Source organism: Anomalospiza imberbis, chromosome 14 (genome assembly GCF_031753505.1).
Source record: "Anomalospiza imberbis isolate Cuckoo-Finch-1a 21T00152 chromosome 14, ASM3175350v1, whole genome shotgun sequence".
Classification (NCBI taxonomy): Eukaryota; Metazoa; Chordata; class Aves; order Passeriformes; family Viduidae; genus Anomalospiza; species Anomalospiza imberbis.
The window spans coordinates 15,076,974-15,096,265 of NC_089694.1; the positions used below are offsets into that span (position 1 = coordinate 15,076,974).

Here is a 19,292-nt window from a genome sequence, read left to right on the forward strand (position 1 = left end):
CCTTTATTCTTTTTGAGGATTGCAACCATATATCTTTCTCCTATTTTGTTTTTTCCATTGCTGATTGTATCAAAGTAGTTTATGTGGAATTTGAAACAATTAAGTGAATGGCTAAACAAGAAGATGGGTGAAAAATATTATAGTCAAAACATCTAACAGTATGTCTCAGAGATAATAGGACAGTATAAAAAGTGAGAAAATAGAATTAGTGTTATCTTCTGATATAATTAACTATAATTATCCTGCTTTTAAGTAAAAAGGATTCAGTCCCCTGAAGTTTGCTCTTGAAGTTGACACTTCACTGAGTGATTTGTTGAGGCTGATTTGGACCCATCCATCATACGGTGTAGAAAAAGCATTCATTGGTGTATTTTTACTTAAGACTACTCCTATGTATGTAGATATATGTTTAATAGAATTTGGAAGATCTTTATTTACATATTATGAAAAATAATTATTTCATATAGACAATTATTGTATTGATAGTTTCCTTTCTAAATTAATTTCAACACTAATACTTTTATTGGTATATATTCTAGTTCTAGGAATTAGAACTAGGAATTACTAGGAATTACTGTTTAATTTCCAGTAGCCTGAGGACATGAACTGCAAGATTATTTATTTATTTCTCCCTTTTTTTTTTAGCATATGCTAGTTACCCTTTAATCTGTCCAAACACTAAAGAAAATGATCAAAACAAAAGTGAAATCTTAAGTTGGATGGCTAATGCTGTTTTCTGATGCTTCCTTTCTAGTCTTCGATTCACAAGATGCCAGTGCAGTGATTGGGAAGCTCACAGTGACAGTGGAAGCCCTGAGTGCGCTGCGTTCAGTCCATCAGGAATGCAGAAATGATTAGGAGGCAGGAAAGGGACATTTGCCTATTGAAGTTCTTGCTCCCAGTGTAAAGATACACTTGATGCTTCATCAAAAATGAGATCTTTATCATTCTTACAGCATATTTAACGTAAAATGTATATGAAAAAGATGCTTGAGGTATGAAGTTTTGTACACTTTTCAGTCTGTTTTCTTTCTTTTAAGGTCCTTGCTGAATCATACTTCAGGCTCTCGACACTTGATAGTGTAACAATCTAACTTAGTTCCAACCAAGTTTGGTTTCAAATGCAAGCTTGCTTGTAAATCAGATACCAGTTTGAGAGTATTTTGTCTAAGGAAATAAGTGATGGTGAACCTTCAACAGAAATGCTTGTAGATTCTTACTAAGAGTAGTTGTATCACAGTACTGTGTCAGAAGGCAGTCATTCCTGTTAGAAGGGACCTCAGGTAGTTTTTAGTCCAGTCACTGCAGGGTTAGGTATTATGTTAGGCCGTGTTGCTCAGGGCTGTATCCAGTCTCATCTGAAAACTTCCAAGGACAGGCACTGCTGAACTGCTCTCTGCACAACCTGTTCCAGTGCCAGACTGATCTCATGGTGGAAAAAGGAGACGCATTTCTACACATTACTTCAATCCAAATTGAAGCCAAAGCTAGATCTAAGCATGTGGAGCAGCTTTTGCACTTAATACACCATCTAATAATCTAATTTGTTTTGTTTTGTTTTTTAATTCTAGGGATGGCACGTTTATAATTTGTTTCAGCCATTTAACATTTTGCACAGAAACAAAAATAACAAAGCATTTAGTGTTGATTTTCATGCTTTGCAGTATACCATCACATTTCTATCCAGTTTTGTGAAGCAGTTGACAAAAAATAGCTGTTATTGTTATCAAAGTGGTTTGCTCCGGTAATGTTTCTGTGGATTTCAGTGGTGAACAATTTGTTATGGTTTATTCCTGCTTTTGGAGTTTTTTTTTTTTTTTTTAATATATTAGGCTTAGATTATTTTAAGAGTCAGGGTAGCTGCAACAGTGCAAGACAGGTCTTCCACACAATTAGCAATTATTTCACATTTTTGTGGAACTGTCATTCTTGTTAAATGCAGAATTATTTCCATATGTATTAAAAGTCACAAGAACTGAACCATTCTTGAAAAAATATTGCAAAAATGTGGTCTTTCTACTGCTACAAAAAAAAAAATCAATAAAGTAAACTCTCTTTTGCTTGTTATAATCCAGTGGTTATTCTGATTACCTACTTGTAAGTATAAATAGCTACAGAAGCTGACAGCCTTTGACTTCAGTGGTAATGAACAACCAAACTTTACCTTAACATGAGGAAGAACTTCTTTACATTGAGGGTGGCAGAGCACTGGGATAGCTTCCCAGAGAGGTTGTGGAGTCTCCTTCTCCAGACACATTCAAGACAAAAACCTACCTGCACACTTCCTGAGTCACCTCCAGGTGACCCTGCATTGGTGGGGTGGTTGGACTAGATGATCTCCAAAGCTCCTTTCCAACCCCCAACTAACTACTCTGTGAATACACTTCAAATCAATGCCTCTTATTGAGGATAAGTAAAGGGAAGAGGTTGGTGTAGCTGGGCCTGTGACATTTGCAGCTACTTAAAGTGCCATTGCAAGTACAGTGGTGCCAGCCAGACTCCTGTCATTTGTGGCAGTGTAGAAGGGGCACAAAAGCCAGCCCTTGTGGGCTGCTTGCCCAGGGGCTGCTGTGCTAGGAGGGGATGGGAAGGGGGACAGCAGGGAGGGTGTGGGTCCGGCTGGACTCGATGACCTTTCTAACTCAGGATATTCTAAGTTTCTATGCATAACACATTTCAAAAATACTATGAATCTTGAACATTCCTTTAATAAAGTTCAAAGATGAAAGCAAATAATAAAAATATACAGTATTAATGTGTCTTTTTCTTGGGGTTTGTTTGTTTTGGTTTTTTTTCCCCAGTTTTGGCCACACTGTCTTTGTCTCCTTTTATTATCTTCAGTACTGGTCATTGTCACAACTTTGCCATTTTCTCTTTCTTTCATCCCGCTTGGTGCAGTTCACAGTCACTTGGATGTGGCCAATTCAGGACAACTCCGTGCAGTCTTGAATTGTGCAGTTTGATTCTGATAGGGAGAAAAGGGTAAGTCTGAAGGTACTGCTAATAAAGAAGTTGTTTACCCATTGGATTCTGTACTGTATACTGCTATGCCAGAACATGGTACATTTAGAGAAATAGAACTTGCGTTGTTTACATTGTGAAGAGGAAATTTTAAAGAACTTCATTTTGCGTGCATTGTGAATTATACAATTAAAAGACGGACAAACTATAACACAGAATGTTTGAGAATAAAGCTATTTTATGACAACTAGTATAGTGCAGAAAAGTAGACAAATTTTTCATGGCAAAGTTAGAACAGAGACAACCTGATTTAAGGCTAAATTGGCAGCTAGTCCTCACATGAGGTAAACAAACATATTCCTTTCATTTCTTCATCTCTATGTGATAAATATTTGTAACTGCAGTGCCTGTTGGTACTGTAAAGGCATGCACATCTGCAAGTTCTTCAGGCCTGGTTTAACAAATTTTAAAGTCGATGTGGAACAAAACATTCCAACAAGGACATGGAAAGATTCCCCAGAGAGCAACCTGCCTGGCGACCTGCCACGGTAAGGTGAGGTAGATTTGTTAAGGCATACTAGTGATGAGATCACTTTCTGCTGAAGCTTCAACAAACTATCACGTGAGACACACTGCAATACCATCCTCTCTGGCAAGCCGAAAATGGGATGAAGTTGGTTGTGTGTACTGCCTTGTTACTGAGGAGTAGGTTCATCAGCAAGCACAGAGGGTAAGACGGTGCACCTGAGCCTTCAAAAGGGAGTAGAGGAGATGGGAAAGTTCATACAAGTACCAGCTCTTCTCAGGGCACAGCCTGGGAAGATGGGAGGGCAGGCCCCCACCCCATAGATGGGGAATAGATGATCTCCATTTTCCTGCTCAGACTGCAGCCAACAAGGGTAACTGATCCAGACTGGCCCCCTTCTGTAGTTCCAAGGGCTGGCCAGTCCCCAGTCAGACTCGGTGAGCAGGACTGTCCACAGTTGGTACCTCACATTAAAGGCTGGGTTTTTCAGTCCTACCAGTCCACAGACTCATCAGATTCAGAAGTTTCATGATGTGTTTGGGGAGTAGGTTTGACGAACAGATTTTCACCTGAAGAGACCAGTTTCCTTGCTTTGTGGAATATCTCAGAGATTAGGATGATATTGGTCCGATGCACCAGAGTCTTGTAGAGGGGAAGTAAAGTGTGGGTTCTTGTCATCTGCTGTGAAAGTAAATCATGAAGGACAGACCTAAACAGGCATGTGAAGGTTTAGGCCCAGGAACCCTCAAACTGTTGTTTCCTGAACTTGGACATTGGTGATTGATTGAGTTTTAGATTAGGTTTTAGCCCATTTTAAACTCCTGCTGGGCATTTCTGAATTCAGAAGAACTAAGAGGTTTCCCTCCTAGGTGTATGTGAAGAAGCTGTTGCTTGCGTGGTTGTACTCCAATGAGGTCAGCTTGTCCCACCATTTGGAACACAGTGCAGGAGAGAGCTTTGTAGACGTCACCGTTTTTAGCTTTCTTAAGCTATATACCTTTAAGATATTCTTGCAGGAAGAAAATTGTTTGGTTTGGTAGATCCTGTTATTTGAGGAGCCTGAAGTATCCTAATACTGTGCTTATAGCACATTTTGATACCTAAAGCAAGCACTGGTTTTTGCAGAAATGCTAAATGCATTCAGCTTCATAAAAACACTCCCACATTTTTCACTTCTAACACAAACTCACCACCTCTTGAAAGCCAGGGTGATCATGAAGTAAACTGTTGTTCACTGGCAAAGGAGTAACAGGAAATAGAGAATTTCCAGAAAGCTCTTGATGCCTAAAGGAAAAAGAAGGCAATGTACAAAGGCTGAATGTCCACCACATACTGCTGATCAGAGTACTGAGACTTAACTCTTGGGCTGTAATGGGAATATCCAAGCAGACAACTGAGATATTACATGAAAAATAAAGATAAATGAAATATACCCAAAGGCTTAATTAATGAGCAATCCTCTTATGTGCATGCACAAAAGGGTATTAGATTTCACCATGGGAGTTCAAATACTGAATCCGAGGTGTTCAGACTTCCTTTATAAAAGGTTTATAACTGTGCATTCATATGTACATGACAGCTGCTTGTACTTATATACACAAAAAATGCAGGTGTAAACTTGGTGGGGTTAAAAAAAGACTTGTCAGATTTTGTTCCCCAGTGACTGAAAACATTACCCCTGGTTAGTACAAAACCCAGGGTTCAGTATGTTCTCATGGCCCTGAATATTGCAGAAACAAATAAAGGATGGAAAATTGAAGCTAACTAATCATCTGGTAAGCTAAACAACCAAACATTAAAATAAACTGCAAGCCCTTGGTAACAATGCAAAGACAAGATTCTGTTTTGATGAAAAACCTCAAGATTGCTCTACCACATCAACTCACATTCTTTATAGATTATTTTAAAAATTATAATCATAGGGTTCATTCACAGGTGATCTTTCTTACCTGTCTGCAGGAGACTCTAAGTCAATATGGTGTTCAAAACCATTTCTACAACTGTCTAGTTCTGGTGAGTGAGAACTCCCTGGAAATAAGACAAGAGCATAATGACTATTCAGTTATGACAATTCAATTGACCAGTTAAAAACCACAGACAGTGTTTTGTGTCATCTGTAGTCTGCTAGTAGATCTAAGGTAGTATACAAAGGTATGGTGCCATTTTATGGCAGATAATCAATAGCATCATCTTACAGCTTGAAAATGTTCATTTCTCATTTATTCACTTACAGAAGCACAAATCAGGGCTGTTGAAGTAATCAAGAACAATATCATCACCCAGTTACAGACACAGGAGATGCTTCTGATTTTAGGAACCACAGATATTCTGCTTAAACCTGGCAACTGCTCTGTAGAGCCTTTGAAAGAAGCAGTGGCACAGAAGGAACGCGAGTCCTTAACGTCTGGGTTGCAAACGATGCCTGATTGTTGGCTTGCTCAAAGGTTTAGTTCCATATACATAAAGTTAAGAATATAATATATTCTTTGAACTACAATCTCTTCCCTTTAAAACAAAAGCACTGATAACTCTGTGGCTTTAGTTTAAAAATGATCCAAGAGCTCAATAGTGGCTGGCCATACTGAATCAATTTCTTCCTGTCAGACTGCAAGGTAAAGTTACACCCCAATTCCTAAATTGGTTTAATTGGTTTAATTGGTTTAATTGGTGCCTAATCTGGCACGAAAACCTGGATTGCTGTTTTCCATACAGCAGTGCCTGACACAGCTTACAAGTTATCATGTTCTGAACCGATCTATTGTATTCTCTTAGTAAACAAAAAATTACAAGGATTGAATCCTTCCCTATGCAAAAGCGACAGGAATTCTTTGTTTCTTAACAAAAAAAATTAGTTTTTCCAACTACAAATTGTTATCTTTGTAAAAGGCTTTAGGATTCAAAACTGTTCTTAAAAAAGTTTAAACATTTACGCTGAAACTTTACCATTGGGATTACGAAACATACCCCTCCAATACTGCACGGTAATTGGTCTGCCATACAAACAGATTCCATCCAGCAGAGCTTTTGCATAAGGCACTGATACTTTGTGTTTAAAGCACACATATCCAAAAGACTTAGGTTTTCCTTCTTTGTCCTCACAAATCATCACTTTGGTTAATGGTCCAGCCTGAAAGAAATTTCTATTATTTAGCAGAAATTTTTATTATTTAGCAGAAACTTCATTGTGTTTTGAATATTTAATTATTTCTCTTCAGCCATAGCCAGAAACCTTAAGTTTCTTACTTTGAAAATGTCTCTCCGCATTCCCAAAGCTCAAATTCTGAGCCTTCTACAAACAAAAATCAGCTCCAGAAACGTTATAAGGGAACCAAGCATCATCTCATGTTTAATCTTTCATAACCAGAATTTTTATTATTTTTAGAATACCATACCGTAATAATTAGCTTCCCAAAGGGGAAGACTAATTTACTGACTCCATAGCAAAAGTTCCTTCCAGTTCATAAATTAAAATATTAATAGTTTAGAAGTAGCAGTAGATAATTGCTCATCATTTGATGGAGGGGAAGAGCTAGAGGTCAGGGGTGCATGTTCAGGATTATGCCACAGCAGGAATATTGAACTGGATATTTTCAAAGACAGGGCAAGACTACAATGAGAAGCATAGGCTGTTGCAGCAAAAGGGAACGAAAACAAGATAAAACAAGGGAAAAAGACAAATTACTGGGATGACCTAAAGACCCAGATAAAAGCTAGCACTTGGATGGCTGCTGCAGATTATGCAGAACAATAACGCAAAACTGTGTTCTAGGACCAACTTCATCACTTTTACATTTTGTCTTGTCTTACTCATGTCCTCTAAGAAGATAAGCTTCAGCTCACATTTGCAGTTTACAGTTATACAGCAGACTACTGTTTAATGTTGAAAACAGGTGGGAATTAAGCTCGGGCTTCAAACAGGTCCAACTACTTTGTGTTTCTACTGTCACTGAAAGGTCGGGGTTTGCAGGGACCTCCGCAGAGCATGTTGTCCAGCTTTCCTAACTGAACATCCCATTGGTCGAATTTTTCTTCTCGAGCCTTAGAACAGCATTTCGATGTACAAGGGTACCCGTCTGCTACCTGCAGGAAGAGCTCGTAGAGGATCTCCTCCCTGACCCGGCTCTCCAAGTTCCCCACGAGCAGAGTCTGCTCCGCCGCCTCGGACCGCCCCAGCGACGACATGGAGCCTGCGAGAGCGCTGCGGGAGCCTGCGGGAACCCCCGGGAGCGCTGCGGGAGCGGAGCCCTGCGGGAGCGCTGCGGGAACCCCCGGGAGCGCTGCGGGAGCCTGCGGGAGCGCTGCGGGAGCGGAGCCCTGCGAGAGCGCTGCGGGAGCCCTGCGGGAGCCTCCGAAAGCCTGCGGGAGCCCCCGGGAGTTCTGCGGGAGCCTCCGGGAGCGCTGCGGGAGCGCTGCGGGAACCCCCGGGAGCCTCCGGGAGCGCTGCGGGAACCCCCGGGAGCCTCCGGGAGCGCTGCGGGAGCACTGCGGGAGCCTGCGGGAACCCCCGGGAGCGCTGCGGGAGCGCTGCGGGAACCCCCGGGAACCCCCGGGAGCGCTGCGGGAGCGCTGCGGGAGCGCTGCGGGAACCCCCCGGGAGCGCTGCGGGAGCGCGAGAAGCGCGTCCCAGCCGCAGGAAAGCCGCGCTCCAGGACTCGTGTGAGGGGCCGGGCCCGGCTCCTGGCAGCACTGGAACGCGGGAGGGCAGGTGTGCGTCTGTTTGTGACACCACCCCCAACATCTGTGACTGCGTACTTAACCCGCAGGTGGGTAGTGATGATGGTAAATACAAACATGGAGGTTTTCTCTTCTATTTTTGCCGCTGACCAACCCTGAAAAACAATCCACCTTCCCAGACTAGTATTCACAAGTGTTCACACCATCCACTCCTGCTATTTCCATTGCAATGAGCCCTTACTGTAAATGAGGCTGCAAGCAGAGCAAGTGCTCAGCTCAGGAGCAAAGGGAGAGGGTTTTATCAGCTAGAAGTCCATGCCACCCATAAAGAAAACCTATTTCTGAACTGTGTTAATGTTGGCTTTGTCAAAAATAGGTTAGAAACTGTTGTAAAATCGTTGATAATTGTTAAACATGTACTGTTAGTTTAGTTATTATATTGTAAAAGGGGTAAAAAGGGGTGGTTGTAAGAAATACGGTACTCGGTGTTCCTTATTACACCCAAGTAAAGTGCACCACCCCCAAGTGAAACGAGCCAGCCGGGACAGAACTGCAACGGGCCAATCGAGCGCCTTAAACCTTCACGCAAACGAAAGATCCAAAAAGAAACCAATCCAAAAGGACAAAAAACAGGATAAAAAGGGGGCTTCTGACCCACTGAACCCGTGCCGCTCCACCTGGAACGTCGGGGACATCGCTGCTCAGCAGACCCAGCGCCGGCGCTGCAGCATCCGCGACGGGAACGCTCCTGCTCAGCCCGCGGAAAGGCCTCCATGCTTTAGGCCTTTCTTTTATTACAATAAATACTGAAATCACTTTTAGTACCTGGAGTGCGGTCCCGTTTATCACAGTTGGCAGGTGTATCTGTAGCAGGTGTCCTCATCCTCTGTTCATTGGATGTTATCCCATCCAAGCAGGCATTTTAACACAAGCATACTTATATCAGTTATTTCACTAAGCTTAATTAACAACAGAAATTATGACTATATCTTTATAACAAAGCTACTTTAACATCCCACATATAGAATCCATTTAAATATTTGCGAAAAGCCAATATTATAATATGTATCTGTAACACTAACGACCCATGACTTTCTGTCATCTCACCGCTGCCGCGACCTCATCCCTCATCTGCCGCTGCCACCGCCGGGCCCCACGCCCAGTGCTCCGCTCCCGGGCACCGCACGGGCCCCAGGCCCGGCGGCGGCCCCGAGGGGCACTCCCGTGGGGCGGCAGCAGCGCTCCGACAGTACCGGCGCCGCAGTTCCGCGCTTTGCGCCCCGAGCGCCGCCGACATCGTGCCCGCGGGACGGCAGCGGAGCGCCCCTACCGGGAGCGCGGCCCCGCGGGACGGCAGCGGAGCGCGCTTCCCGGGAGGCGGCCCCGCGGGACGGCAGCGGAGCGCGCTTCCCGGGAGGCGGCCCTACGGGACGGCAGCGGAGCGCGCTTCCCGGGAGGCGGCCCCGCGGGACGGCAGCGGAGCGCCCTTCCCGGGAGCGCGGCCCTACGGGACGGCAGCGGAGCGCCCTTCCCGGGAGCGCGGCCCCGCGGGACGGCAGCGGAGCGCCCCTCCCGGGAGCGCGGCCCTACGGGACGGCAGCGGAGCGCGCTTCCCGGGAGCGCGGCCCCGCGGGACGGCAGCGGAGCGCCCTTCCCGGGAGGCGGCCCCGCGGGACGGCAGCGGAGCGCCCTTCCCGGGAGGCGGCCCCGCGGGACGGCAGCGGAGCGCGCTTCCCGGGAGGCGGCCCTACGGGACGGCAGCGGAGCGCGCTTCCCGGGAGGCGGCCCCGCGGGACGGCAGCGGAGCGCCCTTCCCGGGAGCGCGGCCCCGCGGGACGGCAGCGGAGCGCGCTTCCCGGGAGCGCGGCCCCGCGGGACGGCAGCGGAGCGCGCTTCCCGGGAGGCGGCCCCGGGAGGTGCAGTTGGGCAGTTCGGCCAGGCGGGGGCAGCAGGGACAGACCCCTGTTCGAGTGCGGGCGCAGTCGCGGCTGTCTCGGCTGCAGGAGCAGCTGCCGCCGCACGGTGGCGCCCGGCCCGCGGCCCAGAGCGCGGGAGGTCACAGCCGGGGAGCGCGGGAAGGACGCGGCACCGGGAGGCGGGGACACCGCTGCAGGCAAACACACACAGATGACATCCACCACAGCCAGCCGCCGCAACGCTCAGCGACAGCTCATGTGGGACAACCCACACGAAGCAACCTAATCTGGCTGACCCACAATGGATAATCCATTGCAGTGCCCACTCCCAAACTGCAAACATTTCACCCCAAATTTTCCCAGTTGTTGGTTTCATTGCCATTTTGGAGTTTTTGGTACTGTAACAATTGAGTTTTATTTTCCCAAATAGCCAATTTGGCAATTTTCTAAAGCTTTTTCACAACATAAAAACTAAGTGGTTTTTGCTTTTGTCTCTGTGCACGAAAATGTGGGGATTTTCCCTACGTTTCTGGCTGCTCACATCTGTGCATCACAGGACAGCCCAAGCACCAGTGCTCACTGCCTGCACCGTGAAAGCTCCTGGAGATGCTGCTGCTCTGAGCCTGCACAGCATCCAGAGGGAGCAGCACAGCAACACTCAAGGGATGGGAGCATGGGCAGTGCCACAAGCACTCAGCTTTCCTGAGATTAAACCGCAGAATACAGCAGCCTGCAGACACTTCACCAGGCTCAACTACATTTCACCATGGACACCTGATGAAGCCAATTTTGCAATCGTGCACATCTGCGCCCCATTCATCTTGAAAGACAGGTGCTCACAAGGCTGATGCAGGCAGGCAGAGTGGGAGAGGTCCCAGGACTCCTCTTCCCCAGGCTGAGCAGAGGTTGTGCCCTCAGCCTCTTCTACACCTCCATCACTCCAGCTTCTCCACTGGCATTGCTCCACAGTGCCCATACCTGCCTGGACCTGGTGGCCCGCCTGCACACCATGCCCAGGCACAGCCTCCCCTTCCCTACAGTGCCTCCTGCACCCTTGCTGCCCTTCCTGACTGGGCAGACTGCTCACACCAGCTCACCTTGTCCCCCACAGCCATTCCCAAAGCCACCAGTCCTCGGCTCCCTGGCTCCTGCAGGCCAGGCTGGTGCTCAGTGTCCCCAGCAGCCCATTCCCCTCCCACTTAGTCCAGGCTGTCAGTGTGATCACTTGCACCCTCCACCTCCACAGAAACGACACGGAAGAGCACACCCTGAGGGATCTCCCCAGAGCATGGCCACCAGCCACGCTTGGACACTTAGTGCCAACACCCTTGAAGCCAACATAGCTGGGGGTTGCCCCTCAAACAGACCTGGCAGCACTGGTTAAAGGAGAGCCCAGCTAGCTCTCCCCATATCCCTGCTCCTCCTGCACATCCAGGAGCATTTGTGCCAACACCTTCCCAGGGACAGACAGAGCAGTCTGAATGCTCTCCCACCCTTCCTACTTGCCTTTCTGGAATAAGGCTGTGGTAGTTACTCAGATTGACAGGAGTCTCCCCAGAGAAGCAGGACCTTCTGAGGAGCAGGGCCTGGCACTGGCAGCATGGCTCCCCACCCTAGCCCCAGAACGCTCCCCAGCAGTCAGAGCCGTGTAGTAAACAGTTTAATTAACACACTGACAGCACCAGAGGCAGCCATAAAGTCCAGCCTGAGCTGGACTTTATCCACTGCTCTGCTTGGCCGCCAGTCTCTTGTCTCTCTCTTCAGCAATGGTCAGGCGGATGCCCTTTCCACGGGGTAAGGAGATCCATGGCTTGTTGCCCTGCAGCAAGAGAGAAGAGACCACATCAGGAAACCCCGACAGCAAACAACACAGCTCTCCCTCTATGGGGGAAAGCAGCAGAAGCCCACCCCTGCTCATGCTGGGTCAGGTACACATGGTGATCATGGTGATGGCACTGGCACAGCAGAGGCCCCTAAGGAAGGTGCCAAGGATGCACAGGTCTACAGCTGCCTTTCAGTCACATCCGTGAAGAATGTGCTTCAGCCAAAACCAAAACACCGCCCCCTCCCCCCATAACCCGGACAAAGAGCCTGTCAGGGATGGCAAAACAGCAGACGCTTTGTGGGGGGCACTCGGAGTCACAGCAGCTGCTCAGATCACACCAAGCCTGAGCACCACTCAGCCCCCAGCTCTCAGGTTTCAGGGATGCTTCTTGAAAACATAGTCATTCCTAAAGCTGCAAATGCTTCTTCCCCTTCCCAGAGCAGGAAAAAATACAGGGAGCCGAGTCAGAAGTGAGACCAGCACTGAAGCTCCACTGTGTGGGAAGACAGCTGCCCAAGGGAACACCAAGGCTCTCTGCCTCAGTCACCAACCCCTCACAAGAGAAGAGAACCCCCCACCTGGTGCCCCCACGGCCTTACTTTGCCAATAACGAAGATGTTGGACAGCCTGGTGGCAAAGCTGTTGCCGTTGGCGTCCTTCACGTGAACCACGTCAAATGACCCGGGGTGCCTCTCCCGGTTGGTGATCACCCCAATACGGCCCAAGTTGGCACCGCCGGTCACCATGCACAGGTTACCTGAGTAAGGGAATGCAGGTGTGACAAGAGCTGGCACCACATGCTGTGAAGTCCTTCCACTTGGGCTCTCTGCCCATACCAAACATTCCCATCCCACCATGCTAGCACTGCTCACATCTCTGTGACTGAAATGGTCTCTCCCCACCAAGAGACAAGCTGAAGCACCTCCCCACCAGCTCACTGCTTCTACCTGGTGCCTCAAAACTGCCAAGTCCCTGCCAAATGCTTCCCACTGCCAGGACACAGGAAGAATCCCCTGCTCCAGCTGGACATGCTGCTGGGAAACAAACCCTTCACAAGGCTGACACCACTGCCTCTATTTCAGTGCAAATATGCCTAGCATTTAACTTCCAGACTGCTCTCCACGGTGGGGAAGGGTACAGTGCTTTAATGGGATGCAAGACCTACCTGTGTCAAACTTGATGAAGTCTGTGATCTTGCCCGTCTCCAGGTCAATCTGGACCGTGTCATTCACCTTGATGAGGGGGTCTGGATAGCGGATAGTGCGAGCATCATGAGTGACCAAGTGAGGGATTCCTTTGGTGGCCACAAAGATCTTCCTCACCTTGCACAGCTTGTACTGTAAACAAAACCCAACACCTCTAAGCTGAGGCAGCGAGCAATACCATGGACTAGGGAAGTCTTGTACTCCAAAGAGCCACCAGCCAGCAGAACACCCAGATACTCGGGGCTTAAACATGAGCCCACAGAGTGACTTGTCCAGCTCCCTGCCTCAGTAACTACTTCTGAACAGCTGTCATGCAGCTCTGCTATAGCCCCACCTTTGCTGTTGGGAACAGCAGCCCACCTTGAGCTTCAGCCTCCCCACAAAACACTGGCTGCGCTTTCACAGGAAAGTCTTTACCAGGACAATGCCCTTATGTTTCCCCAAAGCCCGTGGCACACAACAGAGACAGAGGCTGCATTTCTCCAGGACCAAAGAGAGATCTGTCCCCTCCAGGGCACTGATTTCCCTCCTGCCTATCACCCTAACTCCCTCATAGCCTCTCTGGACCTCACAGATCAACACAGAGTAGTCGTCAGAGAAGCACATCACAAGGAGAACCACACCACAGTTGGCTCCAGCACAGCCAGCTCTGCCATCTACACAGCTGCATGCCTGCACAGCCTGCCTTAAAGGAGGAGATGCAAACCAGAGCACGGCCGTGCAGCTGAGGCACGCCATGCCTGGGTTAAGGGAACGCATGAGGAAATTGCTCCCCAGCATCCAGGGCGAGTACAGAGTTTTGTTGTTCTGGAAAGAAGTTCAAGGCTTTTACACCACAGACAGTTCCATGTTTCCAGTCACTGTTAGCTGGCAAAGCCAGGACTCCCCTCCACACCAAAACTCTCTGATCCAGCCCATGGCATCAGCATCATCTCCAGCACCAGACAATGCCCTTACACCCACGTGTGAACTACTTCTATGTAACAATGAGATCTCCCCCCCCGACACAGGCTTCACCACAACCCTGAGCACCCCAATCTCAAGTGCACGTGACCTCAACTCTCAGGGAAGAGAAACATCAGCTCTCATTCAGGAAATAGCAAAGAGGAAGCACTGCCCCAACCAAACCCAACTGGGCCCACCCTTACACCACATCAAAGCTCCTCACCTTGGCCTCCTCAGGTGTGATGCGGTGAACAGCAAACCGGCCCTTGGTATCATACACCAGGCGGAAATGCTCACCTGTCTTCTCAATGCTGATGACATCTGATTGCAGACAGGGAAAACAACAGCAGCTCTTATCAGCTCATTACCCAAGACCCTAACTTGGGATCAAGCTCACTTTTAAAAAGAAACAGAATCTGCTGAACAACACTTAGGGTGTGATTGTTGAGGCTGGGATCTACCCTTGAGCACAGGCTCTTATCTTTTGCAGCAACAGATTGACAATTAGCAAAAACTGCTGAAGGCTGGAATCTGAACAGCAAGGTACCCAGGTCAAGCAGGCACTTACAGGCTACAAGTCTCTGACTACGGTATTCACGGCAGTGCACAGTTCCAAACTTAGCAGCAACTCCTTATACATATCTTTTCTTCAACTCCAGCAGGGAAACCTTGCCCCTCAAATAATGCCAGCCCCACAAAACACTCCCCTGCCAATGTAGAAGAGCTACCTAAGCAATCACCCCAACCCTACTCACCCATGAAGCCCGCAGGGTAGGTGATGTCGGTGCGGACCTTGCCATCTATTTTGATGAACCTCTGCATGCAGATCTTCTTGACCTCATCTCCGGTCAGAGCATACTTCAGCCGGTTGCGCAGGAAGATGATGAGGGGAAGGCACTCCCTCAGTTTGTGTGGGCCTGTTGACGGGCGGGGAGCCTGCCGACAGAAGGTTTCTGCTGGAGGCTCAAGCAGCATCAACCAGAGAGGAAAACCATGGCGCCAACAGCTCCCACAAGAGCACGGCAGGGCAGCAGCACAAATGGCAGCTGCCACACAGGCAGCGACCGGCTGAAGCTCTCTGTTCTTGGTATTATTCACAGTAGTCTCCCCCGTGTCTTGCCAGCCTCACAAACAGAGCACAGCCCCCCACAGAGCACAACCATCCATCTCAACCCGGATGTGAAAAGCACAATAGGCAGATTAAAAGAGAACATCCAACGACCCCATCACATCCTCTGCAAACGGGGGAACAAGAACGCTGTTCACGAAGACCCTAACGTTAAACAAACACCTCCTGCCGTGTGCAACTGCCCCCGTTCACTGCTCGCCCCCGCGCAGCACCTGAACACCTCCCCTGATGTGACCGCGGCTGCCACGACCCCGGGCTCCACCTCCGACCCCGGGCTCCACCTCAAACCCAGGCCCGACGCCAGCTTTAACCCCAAACCAGGCCCGCACTCACGAAGACGCCCGTCAGCTTGTCCAGCATCCAGTGCTTGGGTGCAGCCACGCGCTTCAGATGCTTCTTGGGGCCGCGGGCCTACAGGACGGGACGTGTTAAGGGGTGCGATACGGGCCGCCGCCAGGCCCAGCCCCTCCAGCCATCCTTCCCCAGCCCCCTCCGACTCCCATCCCCAGGACCCTAGCGCCGGGCTCCCTCCCGCGCTTGTCGCGCAGAGGGGATGGCCACAGCCCGCGGTGAGCGGAGGATGGCGGCGGATGGCGGCGGGGAGCCGCGCCACCGCGCCCTCACCATGGCTGCGCTCCGCCGAGAAAGGGCCGCTGCTTCCGGCCCGCCGCGGAAGTACAGAGCATGGCGGCAGCGACGTGCGGCGCCCCCTGGCGGCTCGGAGGTCCAGGGCCCGCGAGGTGACCGGTAGGTCGGGAGGGCTCGTCCCTTCCCGGAGACCCCGACGGGGACAGCCCGCTCCGGGACACCGCGCTCCGGGACTCCCCGCTCCTAGCCGGGCACTGTGTCCGTGGTCATCGCTGGTCATTGCTGATGGCATGGCACAGCCCGCCACGTTCTGGCCCTGCGGTTTAGGAGAGCCGATAACACCTGCGCCGGGACCCCTCCCTGCCCACACCTGTGTCTTGCCCCTGCCACGGCCCCTCCCGGGGTAGAGCTGGGACCCCACGCAGCCCCCAAACCTGACGCCGGGCCTTAGCGCCCACTCCTGAAGGCAGTTCGGGGGTCAAGTGGTCCCAGCTGCCCTCCCCAAGGGCGGCAGACGTGTCCCCACCGCGCTCCGGAGTCCCCGGGACAGTCCCAGGCTCCCGCATCCTGCCGGGCAGCCCAGTGAGTGCAACAGCCCCACACCTAGCACGTCTCCACAGCAGCGCTCCGCAGCAGGGTGTGGCTGGGACAGAGGTCCCATTGCCCAGGGTGACGCTGTCACCGAAAAAATGAAACTCTGTGTTTAGAACAGAGAGCAGCATTGCTGTATTCACAGTGCTGGGTGCACAGGAGCAGCTCCACCTATGATGCATGCACACTTTCAAAACTTTTCACTATTTATGCACTTCAGCAAAGCAATTAATGTTCATTTGCTATAAAATACACAGTTCTCTTCACTAATTAGTATTTTATCTTCTACTGGTTATAGATTTCTTGCTTCTCATGCTCATTAGCCCACATTTTCAGTCTTGTTATTATCTGTGAAAAATGTGTTCACTCTCCTGAGAAAATTTTAAAAGTTTAATAAAGGACAATAGGAGACAAGGACCATAGAGCAAAGGTTACTACGGCCGGGTGCATCTCGGCACCCTGTTGTCTTCGGGATACCCCTTAAACACCTTTTCCCTTACATCAGCCTGTTGCATATTCATAGACCCTTATGCACAGTAAACTTTTTCCCAAACTAGTTTACCTGCTCCAAGAATTGTTTAGCATGGCTCCTCCTTTCTAGAGCATGCACATTCATTCCTTGATTGTCCATTCTTATAATCTCCAATTTTTGAGCCTTGGTCCAGACTGTCTTCAGACAGTGAGTGCTGATGGCTGGCAGATCTGTACAGGTGTCCCCATCCTGTGTTCATTGGGTGCTATCCCATAGCATAGCTATTCCACTACTATGTCTAAGCTTAATTAACAGAAATAAAAGCAATATCTTTATAACAAAGTTACTTTAACATTACACTTATAAATCCATTTTAATATTTCCAAAAAGCCAATATTATAATATGTATATATAACATTATCCTATTATCTTTTTCCCAGATAAGACAATTGCTGAATTGTGTTTGTTTCTTTTTATCTCTGGGTTTTGCAATATGTTCTTGCAGACTATAAATTCTGCATTCCGTGGGTCCTGTTTCAGCACTATTGTCTCTCCCATGCTTAGTCCAATGAAGTGTTCTCAAGGTTGGATTAGCAAAACTTAAAAGTTTTAGTAATTTTCCCAACCTGTGTTCCCACCATATCAGTTTATGACAAACCTTGCTAAGTGCTTGGCTACGGTGGAAAACTACACTGTTCATGACTGATTAAAACAATTAATTAGAAATTTAAACTAGAGAAGTTACCAGGAAAGTTGTATAATTTTCAACAACAGGATGGGATAACCATAAGCCGAGAAGATGCACTGGAGCTGCGGAGCGCCCACCCTCCTTCCATCAAGGGCTGCTTCACACAGTGTCCTTCGCCGGAACGGACAAGGGGCACAGCCGTCGGAACGACGATCCTGCCGGATTTTGTTACGCGGCAGCTTGCGGCCCTCGCCGGCCGGGCCCGCCCGTGATGGGACGGCAGCGCGGCCGCGGCTCCTCCCGCCCGTGCCGCGCTCCGAGCGCTCCCTGCGCCCGCGGCGCCGCTGCCTGGGCAGCCGGGACGCTGCGCACCGCGGGTGAGGCAGCAGCCCCCGCCCCAGCCTCAGCGGCCGGCCGGCAGGTCCGGCGGGGAGTCGAGCTCGTCGTGACCGCGCCAGAGCTCCGGCAGCTCGTCGGCCCTGTAGAGGCCAAGCTCCACCACCAGCGACCCGAGCACCTTGTCCGCCGGCTGCGAGTCCATGAGGCCGGGGCCAGCGGCCTGGAGGGGGCGGCTCCCCGCGCCCCGCGGCCCCAAGCCCCAGGCGAGCGGCGAGCCGGGCTCCGTGGGGCTCCAGCGTCTCCCCGAGCCGCGGTTCTGGACGTGGAACTTCTGCAGGCACAAGGAGGTTGGGACCGGCCCTGGGGGCCACAGGCGCGGGGAGCAGGCGGCGTCCCCACGGCCGGCATCGCCTCGGCCCCGAAAGGGTAGCAGCGCGGGATCGCCACCGCGACAGCTCCTTCGTGCCGCGGGGAGGGCACTGTAAGCAGCTCATCTCCGGCGTCTGCGAGGACACCGCAGCGCCCCGAGGGCCGCGGGCTGCCCCGGCGGGTGGGCTCCAGCCACGTCCCCAGACAGGGAGGGAGCTGGAGCGGCGCCCCGGCTGACCCCCGCCCCTGACGGGGGCGTCAGACGGGCATCCCACTCTGGACGGGGCACGTGGGGATTTCCACACAAGAGGCACCTCACCTAAAAGCCACAACCCTTGACACCTGTGGGGTTTCTTATTGTTTATTTTCTCAGCTGTGATCCTGAAACAGCTCCCACAGCCGCAAAAGGGCAGGGTACCTGCTGTGGGGACAGAGCACATGGGGCCCTGAGGTGGGTCAGAGGCAGCAGCTGGCCAGCTTCTCTGTTCTCTCATTCCTCACCTTTTTCCCTGGATGGGCAGTCCCAAAGCCTGACATCTCCCCCAGGCACTGGGATCCTTTGCTAGGGCAATGGCAGCACCAGCCTCCTGCCAGCGGTCACCACACAAGACTGGGCTCACCACAGCACACCACACCATGTGCCAGGGGTACATGGAAGCAGGCAAGGGGTCAGGAGTCATGGGAGCACATCCTGCTGACCTATCCCCATACCAGATTTCCTGTTGTTTCAATCAGCAGTGAAAAACAACTGAGCAAAAAACAAAGCCAAGGCCAGGCTGGGAACCCCTTTGTCTTGCTGTTTCCTCCAGCATAATCTAATTAAAGCCACAGGAAATATGCTTTCCTACAGTGACTGGACATCTTTAAAAAATCCAGCACAATAAAAAGTCCATGGGCCAAGAGAATAAGGGGACAAGGGTGGCAGAGGCCAGGCTCCATGGCTCCTGGCACTGGGAGAGATCTGTTCCAGATACCTGTATACCTGTTCCCTTGCTGAGACACCTTGTGTTCTCATGGGGCACCAGAGCATCTGGAAGTTCATCTAAACAAGATCTGAGCAAGAT

At 50.2% G+C, this 19,292-nt stretch overlaps 3 protein-coding genes across 9 annotated transcripts in view; 1 reads left to right on the forward strand and 2 right to left on the reverse strand.

Annotated features, from left to right (window-relative positions):
- Positions 1–2,060, forward strand: part of LOC137482584 (protein fantom-like) — a 40,563-nt gene extending 38,503 nt beyond the window's left edge. For all 6 annotated transcript variants that reach the window (XM_068205007.1, XM_068205006.1, XM_068205004.1 and 3 more), the window contains one exon: positions 755–2,060. In XM_068205007.1, the coding sequence (XP_068061108.1) occupies positions 755–858 (104 nt within the window). In that variant the 3' untranslated portion in view covers positions 859–2,060. The remainder of the gene's footprint in view (positions 1–754) is intronic.
- Positions 2,061–2,813: 753 nt separating this feature from the next.
- Positions 2,814–7,714, reverse strand: RBM11 (RNA binding motif protein 11). Of its 2 annotated transcripts, none has more exons than XM_068205011.1 (5): positions 7,568–7,714; positions 6,452–6,614; positions 5,437–5,515; positions 4,678–4,771; positions 2,814–2,965 (listed from the first exon to the last, which is right to left on the reverse strand). In XM_068205011.1, exons 1-5 carry the CDS (start codon positions 7,667–7,669, stop codon positions 2,906–2,908), a joined length of 498 nt encoding a protein of 165 aa, XP_068061112.1. In that variant the 5' UTR covers positions 7,670–7,714; the 3' UTR covers positions 2,814–2,905. The 2 variants fall into 2 exon arrangements, with proteins under 2 accessions (XP_068061112.1, XP_068061113.1); XM_068205012.1 differs by having other exon boundaries at positions 2,814–2,944; positions 4,674–4,771.
- Positions 7,715–11,724: 4,010 nt separating this feature from the next.
- On the reverse strand, positions 11,725–15,848 carry LOC137482587 (small ribosomal subunit protein eS4). The gene is made up of 7 exons (XM_068205013.1): positions 15,806–15,848; positions 15,515–15,592; positions 14,808–14,988; positions 14,276–14,373; positions 13,068–13,239; positions 12,502–12,659; positions 11,725–11,896 (listed from the first exon to the last, which is right to left on the reverse strand). The coding sequence occupies exons 1-7, from the start codon at positions 15,806–15,808 to the stop codon at positions 11,795–11,797; spliced, it is 792 nt and encodes a 263-aa protein (XP_068061114.1). The 5' UTR covers positions 15,809–15,848; the 3' UTR covers positions 11,725–11,794.
- Positions 15,849–19,292: the final 3,444 nt, after the last annotated feature.

Excerpts from the sequence above, each read along its gene's own strand:
- RBM11 (XM_068205011.1), bottom strand. The coding sequence starts at position 7,669 with ATGTCGTCGCTGGGGCGGTCCGAGGCGGCGGAGCAGACTCTGCTCGTG. Across the intron at positions 6,615-7,567 it reads TCTACGAGCTCTTCCTGCAG|GCTGGACCATTAACCAAAGT; the intron begins GTAGCAGACGGG and ends AATTTCTTTCAG. Across the intron at positions 5,516-6,451 it reads TACCGTGCAGTATTGGAGGG|GGAGTTCTCACTCACCAGAA; the intron begins GTATGTTTCGTA and ends TCTTATTTCCAG.
- LOC137482587 (XM_068205013.1), bottom strand. Across the intron at positions 14,989-15,514 it reads ACAAGCTGACGGGCGTCTTC|GCTCCCCGCCCGTCAACAGG; the intron begins GTGAGTGCGGGC and ends TTCTGTCGGCAG. Across the intron at positions 13,240-14,275 it reads TCACACCTGAGGAGGCCAAG|TACAAGCTGTGCAAGGTGAG; the intron begins GTGAGGAGCTTT and ends TTTTGTTTACAG.